At 33.9% G+C, this 13599-nt stretch overlaps 1 protein-coding gene across 1 annotated transcript in view; it reads right to left on the bottom strand.

Annotated features, from left to right (window-relative positions):
- Window positions 1-2003: 2003 nt before the first annotated feature.
- Window positions 2004-13599, bottom strand: part of Znrf2 (zinc and ring finger 2, E3 ubiquitin protein ligase) — a gene marked incomplete at its 5' end in the record, with an annotated part of 77566 nt that continues 65970 nt past the window's right edge. The window contains 2 exon segments of the mRNA XM_005377497.2: window positions 2004-2549; window positions 5566-5645. Of these exon segments, the coding sequence (XP_005377554.1) occupies window positions 5588-5645 (58 nt within the window). The 3' untranslated portion in view covers window positions 2004-2549; window positions 5566-5587.

Genomic DNA, 13599 nt, shown 5'->3' with positions numbered 1-13599 from the left:
GTAGTTTCACCTGAATATTTAAATAACTAACAATATTTTAAGTCCTACTTCTACTATCCAGTGGCTGCATACAGATTCACAAGTATTATAAGTGACATGATACAGACTATCACCTATATACTTTCCAGAATAATGACTCTGACTGAATAAAAACTGGAGCATTTGAACTTTGAAAACTTTCTTTTCAATTTCTAAATTATTCTTTTTTAGGACATTGCTGGAGACTGAATTTAAAGTAAAAATGCCAACTCTGAAAATTCTAACAAAAAAGGGGCTGCTTTAAAAAGACTAGTAAATACTGTTCTAGACAAATATAATAATCCAGTAGCACTTGACACTGACAAACACTGAACTTTCTTCAAAATCACAGGAGCTTCTATGGTAGCAGCTGCAACACAGAACACTATCACAGAGGCTAAATAGGACGTGGAAAAGCAAAAGTCAATTTAAGCCAATACAGTTCAAAAAGTAAAGTTAACAAGTAAGTTATACCAGAAAACTTGTAGGACAAGGTAAGCAGTTAAGTATCACAGCTGTAATAGATCCCTTAAGAATGGAAGACAACAAAGTAATTCTTATCACAACAATATACCAATCACAGAAAATAAATCATCCACATTCTAAAAGGTTTTCCTTGGGGAATTATGACGGGAGCATGTGAAAGCTTACAAAACTTATGATGTGAAATAAAGTAGGTTCAAATTAAGATTTCATAACAGAAAAGCTTTCCTTAAAATAAAAATATTTCCCTTGAAGGAAGAATGATTTTCCACAACTGGTTTATAAAGCACCTATGAAACTGTGCTGTCAGCTGTCACAATGGAGGTTTTGGATTCTCTTAGCAATTGCAGCATAACAAAAGGCATTTCACAGCATAACTTTAGGGAAAATGTTATCTAGTCTAAAATCACACAGAAAGCAATTAAAAATTTTTTTAATTATTCATAACACACAAATTTTTCTAGCTAGCAGCAGCTGCTCCTGTACTTGCCCTTTTGAAAAATATGAAACAGAAGCAATAGAGAAACAAAGGAGGTTAAGAGTAGCAGTATTAAATAAAAAAGCAAATACTTAAAAACATTAAGGAGAGTTTGAAATAAGGAAACAGTAATGTGCAACTTTCAATTATACCAAGTAAAGTGCACTGCTTAAATATTCACTGATAACATTTTCCCTGTTGAAAATGCACAATCTACTTAAATCAGTATTTTTGATATTTTAAAAAAAGACATTCACTGTTATAGCCCTGATAGCTATCTTCCAGTATTTTTAACCATTCAGATGTATTTTTGGGAAATATTTATTCACATAATTTTGCTTAATACATTTCTTTCTACACAAGATGAAATTAAAAATCTCTAAAACATTTTCAATTACAGTAATATCAATAAATTATAAATTAACAAAATTTTATATCTGCTTTAAAAATCATTTATCAAATGCTAACTTCCAGATTATCTGGAAAATTAAAGATGCACATTGCTATAAATCTGGCATCCTAATTAAATTCTGACTTTTAAAAGTATATAAAATGTCCCTCTAATTATTTCAAATTCTACTCCAGAAATTTTTATTTGACCCTTCTCATAAGTTATTAAGTTTACAACCTGCTAAACATTTTACCCAAATGTGGGAACCGAAAATGCAAAGCTCAACAAAATAATTATATATATGAAAAGAATAAACAAAAAATACCCGTTAAAAGAAAGTTACTGTAGCTGGCAGCACATAAAATTGGTAATCATATTTAAAAGTTGCATAGCTGCAAGATGATTTGCTGCTAACTACTGAGCAGTTTCATTTAGAAGGAAAACAATGTATTTCATAAATTGCAATTCTGTAATTACTTAAAATGTAATTATGTAACTTGATTTGCTCTTTGGACAGCATTCTGGTAATATTAAACCTTTAATTTAAAAATAGTAACATATTTTAGCTTTCCTATGTAGGTATCTATTTTCTACACTTGGTGAAAACAAAATGGAAGAACTTGAGATCATATATGGTCTGCATTCAGAGAGTGTTTTACTGCTTGATTACATTTCTTGGTTTTCACATTTAAGACTTTAGTTTATAAGAAGTAAATCATGTTGTTTTAAATTTAAGAATAGATGAATGTTGGGGGAAACAGATCCCAGACTAAAAAAAAAAAAAAACCAAAAAAAAAACCAAACCCCAGAACAAATCAAAACACAGCTAGTTGCGCAGCTCTAGAAAACTGAATAAAAAGTAAATCAACTTTTCAATCAGTTAACTTTGGCGTCTGAATACAAAATGTGGATCAGTATTAACTATGTAGATGACTACTGAGGGATGTGCAGCATTTTCAAAATCCCTGTGTGTCCCTTATATGCAAGTTTGGTACACTGAGTTCTGTGGTTACTGTCCTCTCTTCAGCAGGGCTATTTTCTTGTATGATTGTCCATTTCTCTATTACCAAGTCTCATAGAACTCAGATTTCTGGCTGAATAAGCCCATATTTTTATTTTTCAGAGACAGATCCTCAAGTCCTCTTAGATTTTTCAAGCATCGTGAAAAGACAAGAAAACCTGTGTAAAAACAGAAAAATTTATCTTAAACCATGGTCCATCATAGTAACACACAGATAAAAAAACAACATTCACTGCCCTATGAACACTGAACCACTGTAAAATATCTTCACTTACTACTCCAAAAGCTCTTAAACTAGTGTTCTATAAAGGAACATTTCAAGACACAAAAGGACCAGTCAAAGCTTAATATATCACAAAAGTCAGGCAAAACATAATACTAATTCCTCTTCCATTAAAAAAAAAAAAAACTGCATGAGTAAAGAGTATTACATATACATTCTCTCTTAAATTTTTAAAAATTTCCTCAAATAATTAAAAATTCCCAAAATGTAAAACTAAATAATTTCCTGATTAAGACCTCAGACATTTATATATTTCTGTTTTGGGCTGATAACTAAATTCTTATGCTGACAGATTTATACTGCTTTCTTTTTAATGTTTTAACAATGAACTCTCTTCAAATCTGTATGCTTTTTAATCTACGACAAGTAAAAGGATGGATAGAATTTATCACTTGATAAATACAAGTAGTCATAACAGAAGCAAAAATGTGAGTTAAGATATTCCATATCTATGGATTTGTAAGAATGACTCTTCAAGGTCTGTACAGGCAGACCCCATTAAGTTCAGCTCTCAACGGAAAGCTGACTTGATAGTTCAACCTGCTAGATACACATTCAAAACTCAGGTTCTCTGTACAAAAAAAGATATATAAGGAAATAAATGTTGTTCAAGACTAACAGATACACACTCCCCTACCCTGGTATTTGAGATTAAATCAGGGTGCCTTACCACTGAGTTGCATCCCTGGCCCTTTTTCAAAATTCTACTTTGAGATAACTACAGTCCTACTGCCTCAGCCTCTTGAGTAGCTGGGGTTACAGGCATGAGCCACTATGCCCAGCTGACATGTATTTATGATGTGAGATGTGTTTTCCATAAGCTCATTTCAAGGATGAGACCATGAAAGAAAATGTTTTATATCATAAAATTCCACTTCATATAAAAAAAAATATCTATGTACTGTATGGTCTGAATGTGTCTCCCCAAAATTTGTACGCTGAAAACTAATGTCTAGTACAATAGTACTTAATAAGAAGTGGGGCCTTTGGGAAGTGACCTTCAAGAATGGGACTAATGTCCTTATAGAAGATGGAGGGAGGCTACAGACCTTTCTGCTATCTCAGAACAACCAGAAAGTGCTGCAAATGAGGAACAACTCCTCACCAGATATTCAATCTATTGGTGCCTTGTCTTAGACTTCCCAGTCTCCTGTGAGCAGTAAGTTTTTCTTCATTATAGCAGAAGTATTTTGTAATAGCAGCTTAAATGCACTAGGACTCTAAAGGGGAAAAATTATTTGTAGCTGATTTAGATATGTTTGTTTCTGTTATTTTATTTTTAAGAGAAAAGAACAAAAGACAAAATAACAAAAACAAAACAATGAAAACGATACAGCGTTTCAAAAAAAGATAGGAAATTAACAATGCTTGTTGTATTACATATTGTTATCTTCAAAGTAGTTGCTCAGATTACCAGACACAGGCATGCAAGATTGATCAAACAACTAAAAATTAACTGTTCCTTTCAATAAAGCAATAGAAATTAGTAGTACAATTATCTTACCTATCTTGTTTGTGTGTGTGTATATACACATATATACATTTTCCTCTTTCCTTCTTTTCGTCTTTCCCTCATCCCAGTTGTTCTTTCCTTTTAGGCAGTTTCTTTCCCTTTCACAATATTTACTATACCTTTCAGATTTTATTTACTCTTTCAGGTTCTTACACCAGGGAGACAGTACAATGTTTACACATGCGAGTCTGATTTATTTCACTCATGACTATGGTCTCTAATTGCATCCATTTACCTATAAAAGCCTTGAGCTTATCTTTCTTCATAGCTGAGTAATACTCCATTGTATAAAAATACCATATCTTTTTTATCCATTCCTCCATTGATGGGTATTTGGGTTGTTTCCAAGATTTACCTATTACAAATTGCGCTGCTATACGCATGGGTGCACATATAGATTCAGGTGTATTTGGCATGTAAAATACTGATGTAAAAATTTCATTTTTTTAACATTGGCTCCAAAGAAGAAATATCATGGCAGAAGAGCATGGTGGAAGAAAGCTACTCAACTCATGGCATTCAGGAAGCGGAAAGCAGCCAGAGGAGGACCAGAGCACAGATCAGATATAGTTACCTTGGCCACACCTCTCTGACCCACCAAGAAGGTAATCAAAATGACAATCAAGATTATCACAATTACCTAAGAACACACCTAGGAATTCATGCTCAAATGTGTGGAATCAATTCCATTTGCTAGTGGCATAACCTTGCACTCTGGGTGCAAGGTGCCTCTAGTTATGTTATTCCTTTTTAAACCACTTTATTCAGATATGAGAGACATATGAAAACCTGTACATATTTCACATGTATAATTTGACAAGTCTGGCACGACTTTTTTTTTTTTTTTTTTGCATTTCATAGGCAAATGCTCTTCTCCCACTGAGCTAAATCTCCAATGTCTACAACTTGCTTCTTGCTGTCACAGAACTGAACTACTCTAATCCTCAAGTTGTACAATGGAAAGATGGGGCATGATATCTACCTCACATGGCTTTTTAAACTAGAAGTAAATGGGGTTTAAAGTATACCAAGAATTTAGCAGTTTCTCAACATCTGAATCTATTCAGAATGAAGAAAGTTGTTTAATGCTGTTTCTTCTTTTTTTGTTGTTTTTTCTTTTCTTTTTGGGGGATGGGGACTGGCAATGGAACCCAGGGTCTCACTGAGCAACATCTTCAGCCCCTTTTATGTATTTTTTAATGTGATTTTTCTACACAGTAGTCTAATATAGTGCCAGAAATACATACTAGTATACACACACAAACACAACAGGGATCTAAGAATATACCTTAGTGAATAAATGCATGAATAATACTGGTAGCTAAAGTGTAATTCAAGATGTTTTAAAAAGCGATTACAACAAGAAAGGAAGAATTACCTATAGAATAGGCATCTGATGCTTAATCTGAAGGGTGCTCAGGGCAAGATCTATTTACTTCAAACCATTCATCTATGCAGCTAGAAAAGAACGAAACCAGAAAAATTTAAACACATATGTCTAGTTCTTTATATCATGATATCCACAATAAAAATGTTTACTTTAATGTATCTTCAGAGGAAAAAAGGTCAATTTTAATGATCATATTTGGCATATAAATAGAAGATAAGCAAATGTTTATTATATTTTGATTACTCTAAGCCATTAAGAAAAAAATCTTTGCATAATAATGCTACTAAGTAGTTTAAAGCTTACACAAAACAATTCTTTCCTAATTTCAATTACCATTTTGCCAATATTCAAAATTAAAGAACTAATTTCAGAAAAATATTCTTTTCAAAATATTCTGCACATACAAACCTGTTCATGCCATCTATCAATGTAATAAAAAGAGCTTCTAAATTTTAATCACTGAGAACATAACACATTTATTTTAATTCTATCCCACTCTCTAATGCATAGACGTATACAAGCACACCATCATCCTTTTGCATTTATAGAAGAGTTTATGATCTTATCTTACTAGTTGAATATTAGGGTACATATAATCTTCAACGTAGATCTGTATACTGTCTATTGCAACAGTCAAGAGCCATATGTGATTATTTAAATTTATGAAGACTGAATTAAAGAAAAAGAATCCAGTGCCTCAGTCACTCTAGCCACATTTCAAGTGCTTACCAGCAACATGGCTAGTAGCTACTCTGGTAGACTGTAGAGATAGAGAAGACTTCCATCACTCTAGGCAGTTCTAAATCACAATGCTGTGATAGATAAAATCAAAGTCTTGAAAGGTTAAGTAGCTTGCTCAACAGCCAGTAAATAACCCAAGCAAAGTGTTCAACATTCTCCTTGGTGATATATGTCAAATTTGGATATGCCACAAAACCACAAGAATTGAGTAATATGTTGAAGAGCAAAGTTAATATTTATCATTCTCATATCCTCAGAGGTTGGTGTCGTAGGTAAAAAGAAAAAGAAAAAAGTAAAATACCTCATCTATGTTTTTTCCCCAGATAACTGAGACAATTTCTGTTGTTACTAAGACTTTTATTCTCAAACATATCCCTGACTAGGCTTAAGACACTGTTTTATTGCTCTCTAAACATCTGGCTCTAAGTCCCTAGTCTACCAGAATATCTCTCAGAAAAAGTAGTGAGAACTAAGCAAAGTACTCCCGATGCATAAACACAATTCACAAAGCATATGTATCTAAAATGCTAACTTCTTATTTACAACCATGTAACTTCAGTTCATCATGAGAAAGTAATCACTAAAACTCCAGGTTCTTTTCATATAAACTACCATCAATTCACATATTTTCCATTCTAAAATATTTTTATTGCTTATTTAAAATATGATGTTCTCTAGCAGGAAATATCTATCTTGAATTGGGTCCTTTCCATTCTTAGGCATTTTCTTATTCTACAATCATCCTTGTATGTGCTCTAAAACAACATGTAATAATGTTTCCATGTTTAAAAATTTATATAAATACTACAATGAATTACATTATGCCTGGGCCAGGGATATAGCTCATGGCACAAGTGCACGAGTGCCTGCCTGGCAAGCACAGGTCATGAGTTCAACTGCCGATACAAAAAACAAAAACAAATAAAAACCCGTAAACCAAAAAGCCCACACAATACCTTATGCTTTTTCTAAACCTGCCTTTTTGCTGAATTTGCAACTGTACTCATTTTTTCTTCTTTTTAGTACCAGGAATTGAACTCAGGACCTCGCACTTGCCAGGCAGGCACTGTGCCGCTATCTCCCTGACCCTGTACTCGTTTTCACATTCTCATTGTACAGAGTATTCCAGCTGGTAAGTGTATCAGCATTTATATATTTATACTTTTACTGACGGACACATTCAATCATCTATGGACATTCTTTATTTTTTTTTTTTTTTTGGTTTTTTCTCCGATACCGGGAACCGAACTCATGACCTTGCGCTTCCCAGGCAAGCGCTTTGCCGCTGAGCTAAATCCCCAGCCCCAATGGACATTCTTTAAAAGGTGTTTGCACCAGAATATAAATTAACTTTGTCTCTAACACAGTTTGAACTGACATTTAAAAAAAAATTATACTAAGTCTTTCTCAATGAAGGAAGCACTGTGTTGATTTCTGTCCTGGCCTAAGGTCCTGACCTCGCTCCTCCTGGTCCTGCTTTTTGGGTAGAGAGTTGTTTTAGAAAGATTAGGAATTTTTCTAGGGCATGTATCTGGAGGTAGAACTATAGAGTTGTAGCATATACACTGCACACAACTATCATAGCTATCCATCAAATACATCAATTTATATTAGGCATATGGGGTTTCCTTTTTCTGAACTGACTTAACAGTTAGGATTTTTATGTTTTTGTCTTTTTGAGACAAGGTTTCACTGTGCAGTTCAGGTTGCACTTGAACTCGCAGTGATCCTCCTGCCTTGGACTTCCCAGTGTTGGGATTACAGGTGTGCGTCACCACACCCAGCCTGACTTAATTTTTACAAACTTTCTATTTGGATTTTTTTTTTCTTGTACTTCTCGGAAGTTATAATCTGGGTATTTCAGCTAAAAATATATATGTTTTTGACATGTCTTGCTTTTCATATAATTATACACTAAAAGTAAAAGAGTTTATAGGGAGGAAAAAAAAATCAGACTAAAGGTACACTATTCACATAACACAATTCTGTAACTAGAACAAAAACATGTTCATTTCTAGCAAAAATATTACTGTATATACAGGGTATTTTTTTTAAATGGTAATGTTTACCATCAGAGAAAGAGGATTAGGAAGGATCAAGACTGGTAGGTTGTGAAGACAAAAGACACACATGAGAACTGTGAGATAAGCACTTTCAAACCCCAGAGCCTAACTTAAGAGTAAGAATATCGGGAGACAGTATCTTTTCAGTAACACTCTATTATTCTATGGCTTGCTGTGTTAATATGTTTTCATTTGCTGTCACCTTATGCATCAAAACTTTAGTGCACTGGGAAATATTACATATGTAAAAATCATGTCATCATACTGTCTTCATTCTTCCATTCATAAGCAGTAAGTACAATGAATTAACATGTTACAAAAAGCAACTGAGAGTATTATTTCAGACACAAAACCTTTGTCATTATATATACTGAAAACCACTCCTAGTCTAAGGTCTAGATCTTATTTTTTCAATGTCATGATGCAAGTAAGTTTAAAATTTTAATACGGTTAAATTTATGGATCTGATGTTGCTGTTACTGTTTTGCAGGGGGTCTTAGTGAGAAAAATAACATTTAGCAAGCACAGTGATACAAGCCTAGACATAATCTCAGCCACTCTAGAGGCTCAGAAGGATCACACAGTTCAAGACCAGTATGGGCAACTTTAGAAAAATGCATTGAAAGAAAAAAAATTTTAAAAGGGCTAGGGATATAGCTCAATAGAGCTCTTGCCTAGCATGCACAAAGTACTGCAAAAAAAAGAAAAAAAAAGAAAAAAAAAAGAAAAAGAAGAAGAAAAAATCTTAGCAAGAGATCAAAGACATTTTCCTATATTCTCTCCTCAGTACTTTAGCTTTTGATTTTCACAGGTGGTATTTAGGCAACCTGAACTTGATTTTATCTCAAATGTAGGCCAGGGATTCAAATGTTTTGCTATATCAATAACCAATTCATCCCAGCGCCATTTATTTAACTGTTCATTCTTTCCCTACTACAGTTTGCTGCAGTCTATTGCATTTCTTTCTCTACTACCATTTCTGGCAAATCAAATTTTTTCATTTATTCTACAAATTTTTATATAGCATCTATTAATGCCAGCACTTTCCAAAATTTAACTCAGTTACTGCCCCATAGGTACATGAAGTTAGAACTATCTTCCTTGTCCTAATTGATCGATGGAAGAGCTGGGACACAAACCTCAAAAGCTCTGACTCCAGAGTCTAACCCAGTCTTAATCCTATGCTACTGTTTCTCCACACAACCATGGTTCACCTGTGTCATTTCCACACTATCTTAATAAAGTCTTCTAAATTTGAATAGGACAACCCCCATGGTGTTCTTTGTAAGCATCTTCATAATTCTTAATTTTTTGTTCTTCGGTCCATACGTATTTTTATTTTTTACAGTACTGGGCTGGGGATATAGCTCAGCGGCCTAAGCACCTGCCTGGCAAGCACAAGGTCCTGAGTTCGATTCCCGGTCCCCGCCCCCCCAAAAAAGAAAGAAAGAATACAGTACCGAAGACTGAATCCAGGACCTTTGCATGCAGCTACATTCCTAGCCTTCATTTTCCTTTACTTTGGTACAGGGGCTTGCTAAGTTGCTCTGCTGCTCTCAAACTTATGATCCTCTTGCCTTAGTCTCCTGAGTAGCTGGGATTACAGCTGTGACCACTAAACCCAGCCTATATGTATTTTATACAATCATCTTATCCGGTTGGAAAACTAGTGGAAAACTAGTTGAGATCTGGTTGGGATAATATTGTCTATCTGTATTAATTTAAGGTAAAATGACATTTTTATGACACTGAATTTTCCTGTACATGGTATGTTATACTTCACATTTATTTTAGATTTCCTGTTATGGCTTGTACCTAGATATCCACTCAAAACCTCGTATGTTCATAGGTGGGGCTTTCTGAACATAGCTGGGTCTAGGGTGTATGATGCTGTGATCAAGAATGTGAAGCTGGGATTAAGGCTACCCTAAGGGCGGGTAGCCTGGATAAAATATGAGACAGGAAGAGGACTGGTGTGGTCACTGCTGGTTGTTGCTACTTGCGGACTGTTGCTTGCTGCCTTCTATCTGCTTGTTTTCTAATGCCCTCCTGCTTTGGAGTCAGACAACTATGAACTGAAACCCTTACAAACTGTGAGCCAAATAAACCTTTCTTCCTTTAACTTTGGGTGTCAGGTATTTTCTCTCAGCAAGGAGAAAAGTAAAAAGATACCTTCCTACCAAGTTTTTAAAGTTTCTGTAAAAGAAAGATTTGCAAATATCTTACAGCTCTTGTAGTTTGTTACTTTAAATATTATTTAAAGAAAAGCTCCATTTTCTTTTTTCTTACTGGATACGAATGCAACCAATTTCCACATGGTAACCCTGCTTGGTTCTCATTAATCTTAATAATAATTTATCTATATTTAACCTTAGCTTTGGTTTTAAAAAATCAGTAATACATAAGCACAGAATTTTATTGAAAGCCCTCTCACATAATTACTAAGTTAACAGCCCTTCTCTTTTAGTTAATGTAATTAATGCAAATTTATATAAACTTTCTAGTTTCATAGTATTTTTCATTCCTAGCATAAATCCAATTTGGTCAAAAAGGATTGTTTTACATATATATTATTAGGTACATATTACTAAATTTGGTTTCCTAATGTGTTTTTGGATTTTCTACATCTATGTTCAAAAATGCAGAGTGTCTTCTCTTCTAATTTTCTTTGTCTAGCCCACCTCTAGTTTTGGTATCAAGTGTATAATATTCCCATAAAATAAATGGGGAGAAACTTTCATTTTTTTCCTATTTTTAGAAGAAGTTAAAAGTTGTTAACATGGTAGACTTTGATGTTTGGCACAACTCATTATCAAACTGTACCTGAAGGCCTGTTTTCTAGGGTTTTCTTTTAATGTTTACTGTTTTGCAAGGTTAGTCTGAACTACTTCAAACAGTTTGGTCAATTCAGGATTCCAATGTCTTTTTGATAAAATTTTTCCAATTACTTTAAATTTCTATTGTATCATGCCCCTCTTTCTCTACTGCTTATTTTTTCCTTCTAGAGGCAATTATATTATTAATTTCTCCTAAGAAACACTTTTGATTATGTTGGATTCTAATGTGTCACTTTTAAATTTCATTATTTTTCTTTAATCTTTATTATTTTTTTTGTGTTTATTCTGCTGATACTTTCCTAATTTCTTAAATACTTCATTTATTGATTTCAACCCTTCTATCCACTCTAACATGAAACTTTTCTCCCCAGGATCATTCTAATACAGGTCAAAATTTTTTCATTATTATTCAGTTCCAAGAGTTTTCTAAGTTCTATCTATCATGATTTCTTCTTGGATCTATAAATTACTCAGAAGTGTATGTGAGGATCGTTTCTTTTTATTATTGATGTTTAACAACAGTAGTTATACAGCCGTATTCTGTGTGGTTTCAATTCTTTCCAGTTTTCTAAGATCTGCTTTATGGGCTGAGACATGATCAATTTCTTTTTTTTTTTTTTTTCCTGGTACCAGGAATTGAACTCATGACCTCAGGCTTGCCAGGCAAGCACTTATGCCACTGAGCTACATTTCCAGCCCGACATGATCAATTTCTATGATACTCCATGTGTGCCTAAAAAAATGTACAATGTATTGTAATTGCTGGGTGCACATATACATATTATTTAGATCAAACCTGGTAAACTGCATTGCTTGATTTTTCTAGAAAAGAAAATGGAGCTTTTCTTTAAATATTAAAATTAACAGAAACTACAAGAGCTGTAAGATATTTGCAATTTGTATGCATCCACCTGATTAAAAGAGAACTCTATTAAAACTTCCCATAAAAAAAAAAAACTTCCCATTAAAAAGATAGATTTATCAATTTGTTCTGTCAGTTTTATAAGTATTTTGGGATTGTGTGCAGTATACAAAAATAGAAGTGCATATAGTTCTTATAGTGACTCTATTCCTTTTAACACTTCTCCTACTTAGTTTACTTTGCATCTGTTAGTTTAGCTTTGTCTTTTAGTTATTTCAGTAAGTCCTTAACTCATAAACATTCAAGTTGTGAACTTTCACATACGAATGGTCCTCACATTATGAACATCTGTAGACGTGAATAAATTGTGAAAGCAGTTCACGTGCCTGCTGGACATTGTCACAATTGTGCTGCTATGTGTTTACTGTACAGGGAGGTAGTATACAGTAGTGCAGTGCTCAATCACAGCCCAGGGTGTCTGGAAGCAAGAGGAAAAGTAGTGGTGATATGAAGGGGACTGACAGGAAATGCAAAGCAATAACCAGGGAAACAAAAATGGAAATAATTGAGAGAATGAACTGAGATCAAAAGATGGCAGACACTGCTCATTCTTATAATATGAATCATGCAATCACTGGCACAATTCAAAAGGAGAAGGACAAAATCACAGAGCATGTAAAGTCTGCTGTGCCAATGAAGTCAACAAGAATATCCAAAAAGCATGATAAAGTAATAGAGGAAATGGAGAAACTTCCCAGTGCATGGATGCAGGGTCAGCATCAGCATGAAGTCCCACTCAACTTAATGCTTATTCAACAAAAAGCTTAAACACTTACTGAATTCATGGAGGAAAGACAGGGTGAACAGGGTGCATCTGTTACCTAAGACTCATTTTGTTGGAATTACTGTATTTGCCTGGACATAGTTTTCTATACTTTTACTTTCCTATTTCCCTATATTCTTATGTTTAATTGAATTGCCTATAACAATATATCCCAACTCTTCCATCAATTTTAACTTGGTGAATTTGTTCATTAAAGACTTACTGTTATTATAAATATATTTGGATTTATTTTTATCTCCTGTTACCTCTGCCTTTTTTCCCTATCCCAACCTCTAAGTAAAATTCCAACTTACTTCTTTCATGGATTTGAAAGCAACACTTTTCTATTTTTTGTGTGTTTACCTTAAATCGTCGGGAGTTTTTTCATTTCTGAATCTAAAATCTTTCTTATATAATTCTGAAAGCAGAAAGAATATTAGAAACCAGATGGATTTGGAGTTAAGCACATTCCAGATCTGCTGAAATCTCAGCTCTGTCATTTTCTAGAAATATAACCATGGAGAATTCTCTACTGCTCCTTGTCTTATATTCTCAGTTATAAAATGTGGCTTTTACACAGCATATATTAGACAACCTATTTAAGAACCTATGGACAATATCTGCAGGCCCGGGATACAGCTCAGTGGCAAAAGCGCTTGCCTGGCAAGACTGAGGTCATGAGTTTGATTCCCAGTA

The sequence above is a fragment of the Chinchilla lanigera genome, unplaced genomic scaffold (genome assembly GCF_000276665.1).
Source record: "Chinchilla lanigera isolate Chin_1 unplaced genomic scaffold, ChiLan1.0 scaffold00009, whole genome shotgun sequence".
NCBI classification, from domain to species: domain Eukaryota; kingdom Metazoa; phylum Chordata; class Mammalia; order Rodentia; family Chinchillidae; genus Chinchilla; species Chinchilla lanigera.
Note: the sequence above shows the minus strand (reverse complement) of the source record. Positions and strands in the feature narration are given on the sequence as shown.